Source organism: Salvelinus alpinus, chromosome 12, assembly GCF_045679555.1.
Source record: "Salvelinus alpinus chromosome 12, SLU_Salpinus.1, whole genome shotgun sequence".
Lineage (NCBI taxonomy): Eukaryota > Metazoa > Chordata > Actinopteri > Salmoniformes > Salmonidae > Salvelinus > Salvelinus alpinus.
The window spans coordinates 48,331,939-48,346,969 of NC_092097.1; the positions used below are offsets into that span (position 1 = coordinate 48,331,939).

At 42.5% G+C, this 15,031-nt stretch overlaps 2 protein-coding genes across 6 annotated transcripts in view; one reads left to right on the forward strand and one right to left on the reverse strand.

Moving 5' to 3' along the window:
* LOC139536284 (N-terminal EF-hand calcium-binding protein 1-like) overlaps positions 1-10,155 on the reverse strand; it is a 55,001-nt gene extending 44,846 nt beyond the window's left edge. The window contains exon 1 of one of the 3 annotated variants that reach the window (XM_071336690.1): positions 9,870-10,155. In XM_071336690.1, coding sequence (XP_071192791.1) covers positions 9,870-9,986 — 117 coding nt within the window. In that variant the 5' untranslated portion in view covers positions 9,987-10,155. The remainder of the gene's footprint in view (positions 1-9,869) is intronic. The other 2 variants (XM_071336688.1, XM_071336689.1) reach the window with 2 other exon arrangements.
* A 3,312-nt stretch (positions 10,156-13,467) lies between these two features.
* The window catches only part of LOC139536285 (E3 ubiquitin-protein ligase Itchy-like), a 32,172-nt gene continuing 30,608 nt past the window's right edge, over positions 13,468-15,031 (forward strand). The window contains exon 1 of one of the 3 annotated variants that reach the window (XM_071336692.1): positions 13,468-13,611. The gene's annotated coding sequence lies outside the window, so the exon portion shown is untranslated. The remainder of the gene's footprint in view (positions 13,612-15,031) is intronic. The other 2 variants (XM_071336694.1, XM_071336693.1) reach the window with 2 other exon arrangements.

Genomic DNA, 15,031 nt, shown 5'->3' on the forward strand with positions numbered 1-15,031 from the left:
ATTTGATCAAACATTTTACCATTGTGTTACACTCGTTGCTGGAATGAGTGGAACAAGGTGCAGCGTGGTAGGCGTACATCTTACTTTATTAAATGAACACCGAAAAAACAACAAATACAAACGAGTATGATCCCCAATCAGAGACAACGATAGACAGCTGCCTCTGATTGGGAACCATACCCGGCCAACAAAGAAATAGAAAACATAGATTGCCCACCCTAGTCACACCCTGACCTAACCAAATATAGAATTAAAAGGATCTCTAAGGTCAGGACGTGACAGTACCCCCCCCAAAGGTGCGGACTCCGGCCGCAAACCTGAACCTATAGGGGAGGGTCCGGGTGGGCATCTACCCTCGGTGGCGGCTCCGGTGCGGGACGCAGACCCTGCTCCGCCAACTTTGGTGGCGCCTCTGGTGCGGGAATCTTCGCCGGAAGCTCCGGACCGTGAATCGTCGCCGGGGACTCCGGACCGTAGATCGACGCAGAAGGCTCCGGACTGGGAACCGTCGCTGGTTGCTCCGGACTGGGAACCGTCGCTAAATGCTCCGGACTGGGAACCGTCGCTGGATGCTCCGGACTGGGAACCGTCGCTGGATGCTCCGGACTGGGAACCGTCGCTGGATGCTCCGGACTGGGAACCGTCGCTGGATGCTCCGGACTGGGAACCGTCGCTGGATGCTCCGGACTGGGAACCGTCGCTGGATGCTCCGGACTGGGAACCGTCGCTGGAGGGTCCGGACTGGGAACCGTCGCTGGAGGCTCTGGACTGGGAACCGTCGCTGGAGGCTCTGGACTGCCGACCGTCACTGGAGGCTCTGGACTGCCGACCGTCGCTGGAGGCTCCGGGCCATGGATCGTCGCTGGAGGCTCCGGGCCATGGATCATAGCTGGAGGCTCCGGGCCATGGATCATCACTGGAGGCTTCGGGCCATGGATCATCACTGGAGGCTTCGTGCGTGGAGCAGGCACAGGACGTACCAGGCTGGAGATACGCACTGGAGGCCGGGTGCATGGAGCTGGCACAGGATATACTGGACCGTGGAGGCGCACTGGAGGTCTGGAGCGTAGAGCTGGCACAACGCGTCCTGGACAAAGGACCACCTTCGCATGGCAAGTGCGGGGAGCTGGCACAGGACTCACTGGGCTTTGAAGGCGCACTGGAGACACAGTACGTATGGCCGGCGCAGGATATACTGGGCCGTGGAGGCGCACTGGAGGTCTGGAGCGTAGAGCTGGCACAACGCGTCCTGGACAAAGGACCACCTTCGCACGGCAAGTGCGGGGAGCTGGCACAGGATGCACTGGGCTGGAAGGCACACCGGAGAAACAGCGCGTAAAGCCGGCGCAGGATATCCTGGACCGAGGAGGCGCACTGGAGACCAGGCGCACTGAGCCGGCACCACCCGTCCTGGACAGATGCCCACTTTCGCACGGCAAGTGCGGGGAGCTGGCACAGCACGCACCGGGCTGTGGATGCGCACTGGAGACACAGTGCGCATCCAGTACCTGTTCACAGAACAGTACCTGTTCAGGAAGGACTGTTTTGCTAGCGTAGACTGGAATATGTTCTTGGATTCATCCAATGGCATTGAGGAGTATACCACCTCAGTCAACGGCTTCATCAATAAGTACATCGACGATGTCGTCCCCTCAGTGACCATACGTACATATCCAATCCAGAAGCCATGGATTACAGGAAACATTCTAACCGAGCTAAAGGCTAGAGCTGCCGCCCCCCCCCCCCCCCCCCCCCCCCCCTTTGTTTTTACACTGTTACTACTTGCTGTTAATTATCTTATCACTTTACCCCTACCTACATGTACAAATTACCTCGACTAACCTGTACCCCCGCACATTGACTCGGTACCGGTACTCCCTGTATATTGCCTCGTTATTGTTATTGTGTTACTTTTTAATTACATTTTTTACTTTTAGTTTATTTAGTAAATATTTTCTTAACTCTATTTTCTTAAACCTGCATTGTTGGTTAAAACCTCTTAAGGAGCAGACGCCTTTTTTTTCAATTTTCACCTAAAATGCATATTCTTGATACCTTTTGAAAGGAAACACTTTGAAGTTTGTGGAAATGTGAAATTAAATGTAGGAAAACCTAACACATTAGATCTGGTAAAAGATAATACAAAGGAAAAAAACATGTTTTTTTGTATTTTTTTGTTTGACTTAGGACTCTAGGTGCAATTTATATTATGGCCACTAGATGGCAGCAGTGTATGTTAAAAATGTTAGACTGATCCAATGAACCATTGTATTTCTGTTCAAAATGTTGTATCAAGTCTGCCCAAATATGACTAATTGGTCTATATATACACATTTTCAAGTACATAACTGTGCACTCTCCTCAAACAATAGCATGGTATGTTTTCACTGTAATAGCTACTGTAAATTGGACAGTGCAGTTAGATTAACAAGAATTTAAGCTTTCTGCCCACAGACGATTTGTCTATGTCCTGGGAAATGTTCTTGTTACTTACAACTATAAACTATCAAAATAAAGAAAGTCGCACCCTCTATATATAAACTCCCAGCAATTTAATGGGTATTTACCAACGTTTCGGCATGACTGTTCCTTCCTTAGTTACAACGTCATGCTAATCACATTAGCGCACATTTGCTCAACCATCCCGAGGGTGGGACACCGATCTGTGGAGATCTTTATTATTAAGGGCTTGTAAGTAAGCATTTCCTGGTAAGGTCTACTACACCTGTTGTATTCGGCGCATCTGACAAATGAAATTTGGTTTGATCAGATTTGACTGGCCGATCAGTCGTGCTCTTGTGTTTACTATGATCGAAATACATTCCCATGATCCTTTTTGCTTGTCTGAATGAAAGATGACACAAGGAATTGGGATCTGAAGACATATTTTTTACACTTCAATGAAAACTTGATAGTGAAAGGAACACGTGTATATTGCCGTCAGCTGAAATGCGCTTTCCTGTCTACTACCTCAGGTTGGAAGAAAATGTATGAAAGAAGCCTATTAAATATAACTGTCCCCACACATTCTCCTATCTGTCTAAACATGATCTACTTGGCATTTGCTCCTAGACAGCTCTGAGATTGTCTAAGTTGCACGGCCCCGTATTTTACTCCAGTGTTCTGAGAGGATAATGCATCATTTACAATGTGCAGATAAAGGTCATCCTTGCTTCCCACAGCGTCTCTGTTTCAGATGGCACGTCAGCAGGTGTTAACCAGTAAGAACCATGTGTCCTTTTGACACGGTTTTCTATAAGGAGAAGGATTGGGAGAAGGAGACTGGCCTCAGGTTAGGAGAAGGAGACTGGCCTCAGGTTAGGAGGAGGAGACTGGCATCAGGTCAGACCTCAGGTCTATATAGTTGCCCAAGTGACTTGAGGATGATCTCCTTCACCGTAAGTGACTGAGGATAATCACCTTCACTGTCTCATATTGTTTTTCAGTGGAAGGAAACACACACCCACACCTCCCATATTCTATACACAGTCAATGAAGAAGACATCAACCTTCAGATGAGAAATCTTTTGAAGCGTCATCCTTCTCCATCTACTTCTGCTTAATTTAAGCAGTTGAGATCTGAGGGCGTATCCTACTGTGTTCAGATTGGAGGTTAGACCGTGATTATGGTCGGCCTGCAACCTTGTGTTCAGATTGGAGTTTAGACCGTGATTATGTCTGGCCTGCAGCGTTGTGTTCAGATAACAAACAAGAATTTCATTATGCACAGCTTCGCACTCCCATGAATTCAAATTGCTATCATAGACTGTGACTTTTGTATGTTGCCAAGGGAAAAATACAGTATATGCCAGCATATCTTGAAACTATTTAGCTTGTTACTGTAATACTTCATATTGTAGCTCGCTCACCCACTTAGAAACCTTGGCTTCGTTACAGGCTAACATTTTCTAATGCCATATAAGATGACACATTTCCAAGGGCAAAATATCTCAGAACGATTTAGACTTGTAATATATTCATATCAGCTCACCCACGTATCAACCTAATTAATTAGCCAAACATTCTCTCACCCTGTTTGGGTTGTTTATCTCTCGAGGGTGATAGAAAATCTATTTCCCATTCATTAAGTTCATCAGTATGTATTTTCAGGTAGGATTCAGGAGTGCATGCATCTCGATAAATCTATCTTCTGAGCTGCAATTTAAACAAGGAGATGATGGCAAAGGTAATAGATTTTTATCTATCTGCATGCATTATTCTCCCTGAGGTTAGTGCATTGCTGCTGTCACATAAATAAGATATGATCCACGATGAACCGATCCCAAGTCACTGTGATGAAACAAACAAAGAAACTAACAAGGAATCCAATAAAAACTAGACGTTAGAAACCTCAGAACGTCAGTGTGTTACAGTATATCAATGAGATATTCACAAATGAACAGATGCTGACTCACTGTAATGATCCTGAAACAAACAAACAAATAAAACCAACCAACCAACCAACAACAACAACAACCAACCAATGCAGTACAACCGACACAATAGAAACCACGAGCTTCAGTGTGTTAGTACTCAAGGTTACTCTACAAGCCGATGTAAACAGAAGTCTTTCAAGGGAGCTTTTGCATAATTGCTTCAAATCTCTGATTGTGTCAAGCTCTGCCTGAAACAGCTTTTCATAGATGCCTACAGTAGGTACAAAGGGATTGTCATAGGTGTTGACACTCAACGGAAGCAGTGATCCTTCAACAACAACATATATTCGGAAAGTATTCAGACCCCTTCCCTTTTTCCACATTTCGTTACGTTACAGCCTTATTCTAAAATTGATTAAATAAAAATGTCCGTCATCAATCTACACACAATACCCCATAATGGCAAAGCGAAAAACAGTTTTTTATACATTTCTACGAATTTTTTATAAAAAAAAAACTGAAATACAGTTGAAGTTGGAAGTTTACATACACTAAGGTTGGAGTCATTAAAACTCGTTTTTCAACCACCCCACAAATTTCTTGTTAACAAACTATAGTTTTGGCAAGTAATTTTTCCAACAATTGTTTACAGACAGATTATTTCACTTATAATTCACTGTATCACAATTCCAGTAGGTCAGAAGTTTACATACACTAAGTTGACTGTGTCTTTAAACAGCTTGGAAAATTCCAGAAAAGGATGTCATGGCTTTAGAAGCTTCTGACAGGCTAATTTACATAATTTGAGTTAATTGGAGGTGTACCTGTGGATGTAGTACAAGGCCTACCTTCAAACTCAGTGACTCTTGCTTGACATCATGGGAAAATCAAAGGAAATCAGCCAAGACCTCAGAATTTGTTTTAGACCTCCACAAGTCTGGTTCATCCTTGGGAGCAATTTCCAAACACCTGAAGGTACCACGTTCATCTGTACAAACAATAGTACGCAAGTATAAAAACCATGGGACCACGCAGCCTTCATACCACTCATGAAGGAGACGCGTTCTGTCTCCTAGAGATTCATGTAATTTGGTGCGAAAAGTGCAAATCAATCCCAGAACAACAGCAAAGGACCTTGTGAAGATTCTGGAGGAAACAGGTACAAAAGTATCTATATCCATAGTAAAACGAGTCCTATATCGACATAACCTGAAAGGCCGCTCAGCAAGGAAGAAGCCACTGCTCCAAAACCGCCATAAAAAAGCCAGACTACGGTTTGCAACTGCACATGGGGACAAAGATTTTACTTTTTGGACAAATGTCCTCTAGTCTGATGAAACAAAAAAAGAACTGTTTGGCCATATTGACCATTGTTATGTTTGGAGGAAAAAGGGGGAGGCTTGCAAGCCGAAGAACACCATCCCAACCGTGAAGCACGGGGGGTGGCAGCATCATGTTGTGGGGGTGCTTTGCTACAGGAGCTACAGCTATCATGAGGCAGAAAAATTATGTGGATATATTGAAGCAACAACTCAAGACATCAGTCAGGAAGTTAAAGCTTGGTCGCAAATGGGTCTTCCAAATGGACAATGACCCCAAGCATACTTCCAAAGTTGTGGCAAAATGGCTTAAGGACAACAAAGTCAAGGTATTGGAGTGGCCATCACAAAGCCCTGACCTTAATCCCATAGAACTGAAAAAGCGTGTGCGAGCAAGGAGGCCTACAAACCTGACTCAGTTACACCTGCTCTGTCAGGAGGAATGGGCCAAAATTCACCCAACTTATTGTGGGAAGCTTGTGGAAGGCTACCTGAAACGTTTGACCGAAGTTAAACAATTTAAAGGAATGCTACCAAATACTGATTGAGTGTATGTAAACTTCTGACCCACTGGGAATGTGATGAAAGAAATAAAAGCTGAAATAAATCATTCTCGCAACTATTATTCTGACATTTCACATTCTTAAAATAAAGTGGTGATCCTAACTGACCTAAAGCACGGAATTTTTACTGGGATTAAAGGTCAGGAATTGTGAAAAACTGAGTTTAAATGTATTTGGCTAAGGTGTATGTAAACTCCTGACTTTAACTGTCCTTTATTTACATAAGTATTCAGACCCTTTGCTATGAGACTCGAAATTGAGCTCAGATGCATTCTGTTTCCATTGATCATCCTTGAGATGTTTCTACAACTTGATCGGAGTCAACCTGTGGTAAATTCAATTGATTGGGCATGATTTGGAAAGAACACAGTGGCCTCCATCAGTCTTAAATGGAATAAGTTTGGAACCACCAAGACTCTTCCTAGAGCTGGCCGCCCAGCCAAACTGAGCAATCGGGGAATGGCCTTGGTCAGGGAGGTGACCAAGAACCTAATGGTCACTCTGACAGAGCTCCTGAGTTCCTCTGTGGAGATGTGAGAACCTTCCAGAAGGACAACCATCTCTGCAGCACTCCACCAATCAGGCCTTTATTGTAGAGTGGCTAGACGGAAGCAACTCCTCAGTAAAAGGCACATGACAGCCTGCTTGGAGTTTTACAAAAGGCACCTAAAGGACTCTCAGAGCATGAGAAACAATATTCTCTGGTCTGATGAAACCAAGATTGAACTCTTTGGCCAGAATGCCAAGCATCACATCTGGAGGAAACCTGGCACCATCCCTACGGTGAAGCATGGTGGTTGCAGCATCATGCTGTGGGGATGTTTTTCAGCAGCATGGGCTGGGAGACTAGTCAGGATCGAGGGAAAGATGAAAGGAGCAAAGTGCAGAGAGATCCTTGATGAAAACCTCCTCCAGAGTGCTCAGGACCTCAGGCTGGGGTGAAGGTTCACCTTCCAACAGGACAACGATCCTAAGCACACAACCAAGACAACGCAGGAGTGGCTTCGTGACAAGTCTCTGAATGTCCTTGAGTGGCCCAGCGAGAGCCTGGACTTGAACCCGAACATCTCTGGAGAGACCTGAACATTTCTGTGCAGCGACGCTCCCCATCCAACCTGACAGAGCTTGATAGGATCTGCAGAGAAGAATGGAAGAAACTCCCCAAATACAGGTGTACCAAGCTTGTAGCCTCATTCCCAAGAAGATTTGAGGCTGTAATCGCTGCCAAATGTGCTTCAACAAAGTACTGAGTAAAGGGTCTGAATACTTAAGTAAATGTGATATTTCAGTGTTTATTTTTAATACATTTGCAAAAATTTATAAAATCCTGTTTTTGCTTTGTCATTATGAGGTATTGTCTGTAGATAGGTGGGGGAAAAAACGATTTAATCAATTTTAGGATAAGGCTGTAACATTACAAAATGTGGAAAAAGTCAAGGGGTCTGAATACTTTCCGAATGTTGTGTGTAAAACCTAAAAGATACTACACACACTGAGAATTTATTGTGATTCAATGTTACAAACATATCGCTCACTATGTCTGCTGTAGAGTCAAGAGAGAGCCATGAGAAAACAAGTTTTAATCAGACATGGGAATAAGTGCTAAAAACATGTTGGCTCACCATTTAAAAAGCAGATGGAGAACACGCTATAGAAGGACAAATACTGGAGTTTTGGTGCAGGTACAGCCGACTAGTACAAAAATAATATTGCAATATTGTCAAAAATAATATCCTGATATGTACCTGTCGATTTTTTTCCCCCTCATCACTAATGACAACCAACCTGGGTGTGATGGGTAGGGACTAGAGAAATGGGTTAGCTTGCAGGTCTCTGTAGCAACGCATTGTACTGTACACACTGGTAGTGATGGGTGGGTTGACTCATAACCCTCAGTCCCCGCGGTTATATCCGCAGGGCGGGTGGGTTTAGGGTCATGAAATATTGTGTGGATGAAGGGTGGGTGGGTGGAGGGTGGGTTGATTGATTGATTGATCCATTGAGGCAAAAAGGACAATGTCAGAGATTAATTCAATAAGATAAAAGCTGCAAAATGGAAAGTGTAGGTAGGGACAGAAAAGTAGCCTAAGGTTTGGGAAGGTTTTGGTGAAGTGGTAAAAGAGGATGATAGCTTTGTTGTGTGACGATTGTGAGGTGATATACAAATTCGACAGTCACAAGAAGAGGAGTTCAAATAGGCCCATGGCACGTCAGGGAACTGTAGCCTACTGTTCAGATGGGTTAAATGGAAACTGAAATCTGTACACCGAATGTAGTCCTATAACCTCTCATATAGCCTTAATATGAACTCCTGCAGAATTAAGCAGTTATTGCAGTGATATGATACACCAAATGTAGGCAACATTTTGACACAGGAACATGAGTGGAGAAATATGATTTATTTCTTTCAGCATCTTGAGAGAATGTGAATGTGCAGTTAGATACCGTCTGTAGAGATGGTTTTATCAGCAACATAAAAGCTGATAGTATTTCAACCACAAAAAATTATGCACCCAAGCCAAACTGAAATCTTATCAGAAACATGTTGGGTCGTTTTCACAGCTTTCTATTTCCTTACAACCGGTCAAACTGATGTCATTTGGACATTTTCACAGTTTGTTGTTTTAATTAGTGCATTTTATCCCCGGTTCCTAAAGAAGCATCTTTGATTGAAGCATTCGTTCTATCAATTGATGCCATTATTCTGTTGAGCAAGGGTTTATTTAGTCTTCTAGGTCAGGACCGAGTTTGGGAAATGCTGTTCTAGGGCAACATATATTGACAGAAGAGAAGCTGCAAGTATATAATTATAGACAAGTTGACTAACAAATAGCTTACCAAAATGTTGGAAATTACAGTATAAGCAGAAACACATCTAAATCAGGCAACAACAAAAAATCCTGCACCCCCTGCCGAAAAATTGTCTGACTGTAGCCTTCAGCTTATTTTCTATACTAGCGGGTTAGGGTCGGGTGCGGGCCTCATATTTTCCCTTTATCACATATAGTCGGGGTTGCGGGTGGGTTATTAGCAAATGCAGGCGGATGCGGGTGAACAAACAGCTGACCCGCGCACCACTAGTATCTCTGCAGCAAAGTACTGTACTGTACACACTGGCCTCAAGTCTTTTCTGTCCTACCACAGTGTGTGTGTGTGTGTGTGTGTGTGTGTGTGTGTGTGTGTGTGTGTGTGTGTGTGTGTGTGTGTGTGTGTGTGTGTGTGTGTCGGGGGGGGGGGGGGGGGGGGGGGGGTCCCCACAGCAGTCTCAAAATCACTCCAGCTGAGAAGGCTTAATTTATCATGCAGAGGCAGCAGCTGTACCTCTCCCTATATCCCTCAAACACACACACACACACGCACGCACACATACACACAGTTAAATTATTCCCAATAGTTGTTATGCATGCTTACAATATTGCTCTGTATTGTGTATGTGAAATGGGCAACTATAAATATTTAGCTACCTTCTTTCTAAATATAGATGCTTGTAGCCTAAATGAATATACACCATTCATAGCTAAATAAATAATTTCAATGTCTTGATAGGTCCGCGCACTGCTATCAGAAACAATCAGCGCGAAGACGTGATTACTTAAGACCTGATTACTTACATCTTTGAAAATTGGAAGTCCATTAACGTGGCTACGCAGTGGCTGCTGCTGAGCGCGAAGATGCTTCTGTTTTGCCGACTGAAGGCACATGGTGATCATCTCCGTGCACGCCAACATCTCTGAATATTTTGGAAGATGTTGTACAGCCGACTTGTACACACCTGCTTCTTTTAATAGCTCTGAAAATTTCGTTTTTTTGAGGGGTGTTCAAAAGTGTCGCCCTGTGCTGTCAAACCGAAGCAACCGTGCTCCAACAGTGATGTCGCTCTGCAACTTTCTGCTGTAGGTAACCCACCTAATCGAGAGCTGATTGGTCAGTGTCTTCGTTGAGCATCCCTCCGAGGCAAGAGAAGGAATAAATACCAATTGGCGCATTAACATTATTTTACAAGATAAATCTTATAAAATAGTAGAATCAGGCGATATCAAACAAAAGTAGAGAATACAATTGATAAACCTACAATGCAGATGTTGGATGGGAATACAATTAGGACTACTTCTACATATAGGTTACATTTATTGATATATGAATTGCATATTTCACCTCAAAACACAGATTCTCTTGAAAATAAAGAAAATGCATGTACATTTATTTCACTTATTTCACTTACCCTTGTAAAGGTGTATCAGCAATGTACTGTGCCTGACATTGCCATCTGCTGGTGATGATAGACTATGCCCACAGAACAATGAGCCAGATATTTCACCGGACGTAAAAATGTAAGCATCCGGTTGACAGTTATACTCACTACCAAATTTGGTGATGAGAGGAAGCACGATGGCCGACAGTATGAGAAGATGGAGCGAGAAGGATTTTGGTCAACATTATGCACATTTTCTCATTGATTAATTATTTGTTTTACCTTTATTTAAATAGGCAAATCAGTTATGAAAAAATTATTATATACAATGACAGCCTACTGGGGAACAGTGGGTTAACTGCCTTGTTCAGGGGCAGAACGACAGATTCTTACCTCGTCAGCTCAAGGATTTGATCCAGCAACCTTTCGGTTCCTGGCCCAACACTCTAACCACTAGGCCCTGCCAATTAAACGTTTGATCTCAATACAGTTTTCTGTTACCCAAAACTAAAATCTGTTACAGAGTGGAGAAAGTTTTGTAGATGTTACACTTTGCCAAAGTAAAAAAAAAATTGCATTGTTTAGAAGGAGTGCAAGGGCGAACTTAGTTATTCCACACGCGCACTTCACAGAGTAGGCGTTCCCTAACGGAAATATGCAAATATATGCTAGAACGCGCCAATAGGATCTAATTTGTTCCCATTGGAAACGACAGGCTATCTTTGGTTAGTTATAAAAATCTTTGCTATACCCTTAAAAAAAGATTGCAGTTTTGAAACAGCAGTAAAGGTGCAGTAACTGGTCTTTTGGATGCAGTTATTGCAGTCATACTGCACTGTAACTGCAGTTATACTGCAAAATTACGGCAGTAAAAAAACATTATTTTGGACACAGTAATTGCAGGACCCTGACTGCAATCTTTTTTGTGAGGGTAGCTAATAATACTGCAGCAAATTCGGGGGTAGCCCCGGTATTATTCAAACCCAGGTCCGGCAACTCTCAAGCTAACACCTTAACCTTTTAAACCAAAAGGTCCTGACCTCATGATGAGGTCCTTATGTTTTGGGTTAAGGTTGCTACATTACTCGGGCTCCTGAGTGGAGCAGCGGTCTAAGGCACTGCATCTCAGTGTATCGCATCCGGCCGTGATTGGGAGTCCTATAGGGCGGCACACAATTGGCCCAGCGTCGCCTAGGTTTGGCCGGGGTAGGCCGTCATTGTAAATAAGAATTTGTTCTTAACTGACTTGCTTAGTTAAATAAAGGTTACATTAAAAACATTACCGCCTTCCTTTGGCAGAACATGTCCCCACTCTTCTCTATACCAAATCCTTTTCGTGAACAAGCCTCTCTAATGATGTCAGAGGCACCATCCTGCTTCTGACACTAATGTAGTGAATTCAGGGGGTAGCCCCAACCGGGACTCAAACCCAGGTCAAGTAACTGTCTAGCCAACACCTTAACTGCTACACCAAGAGGTCTGAACCTCTTGAGAAGGTCACTAGGTGTTAGGTTAAAGGTCGCTACAAAACAATGGGGAGATAAAAGAGAGAAAAAATGGTTTAATATAGATAGCAGTGAATACAGTCAAACTTTAATAAACTAACACTGATGATCAAGCTCAACATAGCCTACATTTTTAGTACAATTGATCACCAAACAATTATCTTCAAGACAGCCCTTAAAATGATTGCTCTCACACAAATACACTTGCACAGCAAACACCTCACAAACTCTGCACTGGACTTTTGGTGACAAAAGCTCTTTTATACACGTTCACCACCAGTCCCAGGGGAAACACTGACTGAAACTATGGTCTGTGCCCTGCCACACACTCACACACTTTTAAAAATCTCCCACATGTTGTTTCAATGTATCAAAATATTTTGGGGTATTTATATTTTGGGAGGGAATCTCAAATTTCTTGAAATGATTGGTGCTCGAGAGCATCAACCTTGATGTATCATGGGTAAATTGTGACTGACTGATCAACAAAAATATTGAATAGTTATTTAGGGTGTAGATCATTCAGTCCCAACTCTCCTTTAAAGTCGGCTGCAATGTCGAACGCGCCCCTTACATAAGATGCAATAGAGCAGGCCAGCTTGTACTCCTAAAACCCTGAAATAAATGACCATAGGGTTTTGGAATTAACGGCGAAAATAATGTCTGAGGTGAACACAGGCTTAGGAGATCTTAAACGTTTTGTTCTATGAGATAATAGCAGTCAGTTAACATTACCTTTATGAATTATGAAGGCTTTATCGTTTGTTTTTATTATTACAAAAACATCTTACAAATTCTGAAAGTGTAGTTAGCTGATGAAGATAATCTCATAGAACAAAACGTATAAGATCTCATAAGCCTGTGTTTACCACATACGTTATTTTCGGCGTTTATCTAAAAACTACAAAAACGCCATTCATTTTACTCATAGGCATTGTCCAAAGAACCATGGCGGAGTAAGTGCCTACAAAAAGACGCCATTACTATTTCTGTCTATGTACTTGGCCGATTACGTCAAAGATATTTATGACTAACCCAAGACAGTTAACCTGTGTCGTTTACAGTGGAAGCAAATGAAGCATAGTGGGGAAAACAGGCAAGAGCCAAGCACAAGCTAGCGAGATCCCATTGGCGCGTTGAATTAGGTATTTGCATATTTCAGAAGGGGAACGCCTTATCTGTGAAGTGCGCATGTGCAGAAACTCAATTCGACGTTGCACTTCTAACAACGCAATTGTTTCAAACTTTGGCAAAGTGTCATGTCTATAAAACGTATTGCACTGTGCATTGAGATCAGATGTTTCATAGATGAGAAAATTAGCAGAATATCGGCCCAGTTTCACCTAGTTCCATCTTCAGTTTACCAGTACTCGCGACTGGACTTCCTCTCAGTACCATATTTGGTGATGAGAAAATGTTCTAAACGTAACTTTCCGTTTTATAGCCACAGTGACGTCTATGGGTTACACGTTCTGTCTGTGGTATGTTTCTAGACGCCGCCTAACGTTAGTCACATGACACGGTCAGGAAGAAGTTCAGACCGAGTGGTACTTGTCATACAGCTTTTTAGTTTTTCTGAGACCTTGTTTACCATCCATATTCCTTGGTGGGCGTAAGAAGGACATATACAGAAACATTTGCTGCCCTCTGATATGGGTAGGATGTAATCCAATCGTTTTATATGGATGAATTGTCAATTTTCAAAGATATCCGTAGATGGTTAGATAGGGTAGCTAACGTTAGCTAGCTCACCTTCGTGAAATCCATATTCAAAGCGAGCAAACCTTCACGACACACCCTACTGACCAAGTAGTTAATTATTAAGATAGTTATGCACACCAAGAGTGTAGTTAACTACTGATTGTTTTATGTTGTGAAGCTAACAGCTAGATAGCTACCAGAGTTGTTATAGCTAGCTGCTATGTGGATTTACTAGCTTGTTTGGCCTGCTTTCAGCGTCATTTCCCATTTATGTCGCTCCCTTTCCATGTAGAAGTAATTTATAAATTGTGTTAGCTACCTTTATGATTTTTTAAAGTATTGGAAAATAGCTAGCTACGTACAGGGCAGCTAGGTAGCTAAAATAGCTATCTACGTTAAGTAGTAAAGTAACATTAGCTAGTTAGCAAACTACAACCATATTAGACCTTGCACAAAAACTTGGATTAGCTAGCAAGCTAAGTTAGCTACCTATTCCCTAAAACAAACAATACCTAGCAAATTTACTAGTCAGCATTTGAGTTTATAAGAGCAGTAGCTAACTAATTTATGTAATGTCAGATGTACTGTTTGCAGTTATGGAATTTGTGGTAGTTTCTGAGCTTGACTTAATTGACTGTGGTTGTGGGGAAGTTAAGAAACCAAGGGAAGAGTCATTGCCTCGAATCAAGCAATTAAGTAGGTTAATAGCTAGTAAATAAATGAGGTGAGGGGGACAGCCCTATTTTGAGACAATCTTGTTCTGGTCCCTGTGGGACCCATTGTCATTCCAAACATGTTATCAAACAGACATTAACATTTAGTCTAAAGCATTTGGGTTATATCAAATCAAATTTTATTTGTCACATACACATGGTTAGCAGATGTTAATGCGAGTGTAGCGAAATGCTTGTGCTTCTAGTTCCGACAATGCAGTAATAACCAACAAGTAATCTAACCTAACAATTCCGCTATTGCAATATCCTATATATTTGTCCTTGTTTTCCTACATTATTTTCAATTCGCGATCACTGCATTGATGATTAGCAGATATAGGTTTTTAGACTGCTCCAACCTGCTTTAGGGCAATTCCATTGTAACAGATGCAGACTCAGATTTTTTACTTTAAAATGTATGCCAAACAAAAACGAATGATTGCAAAGTTAAACAAACCATACAACTCTATGCACCAGTATAATTATGTTATACTGTAAATGGCACACTCAACTACCTCATCCCCATATTGTTACTTATCCTCTTGCTCTTTTGCACCCCAGTATCTCTACTTGCACATCATCTGCACGTCTATCACGCCAGTGTTAATGCTAAATTGTAATTATTTTGCCTCTATGGCCTATTTATTGCCTTTCCTCCCTAC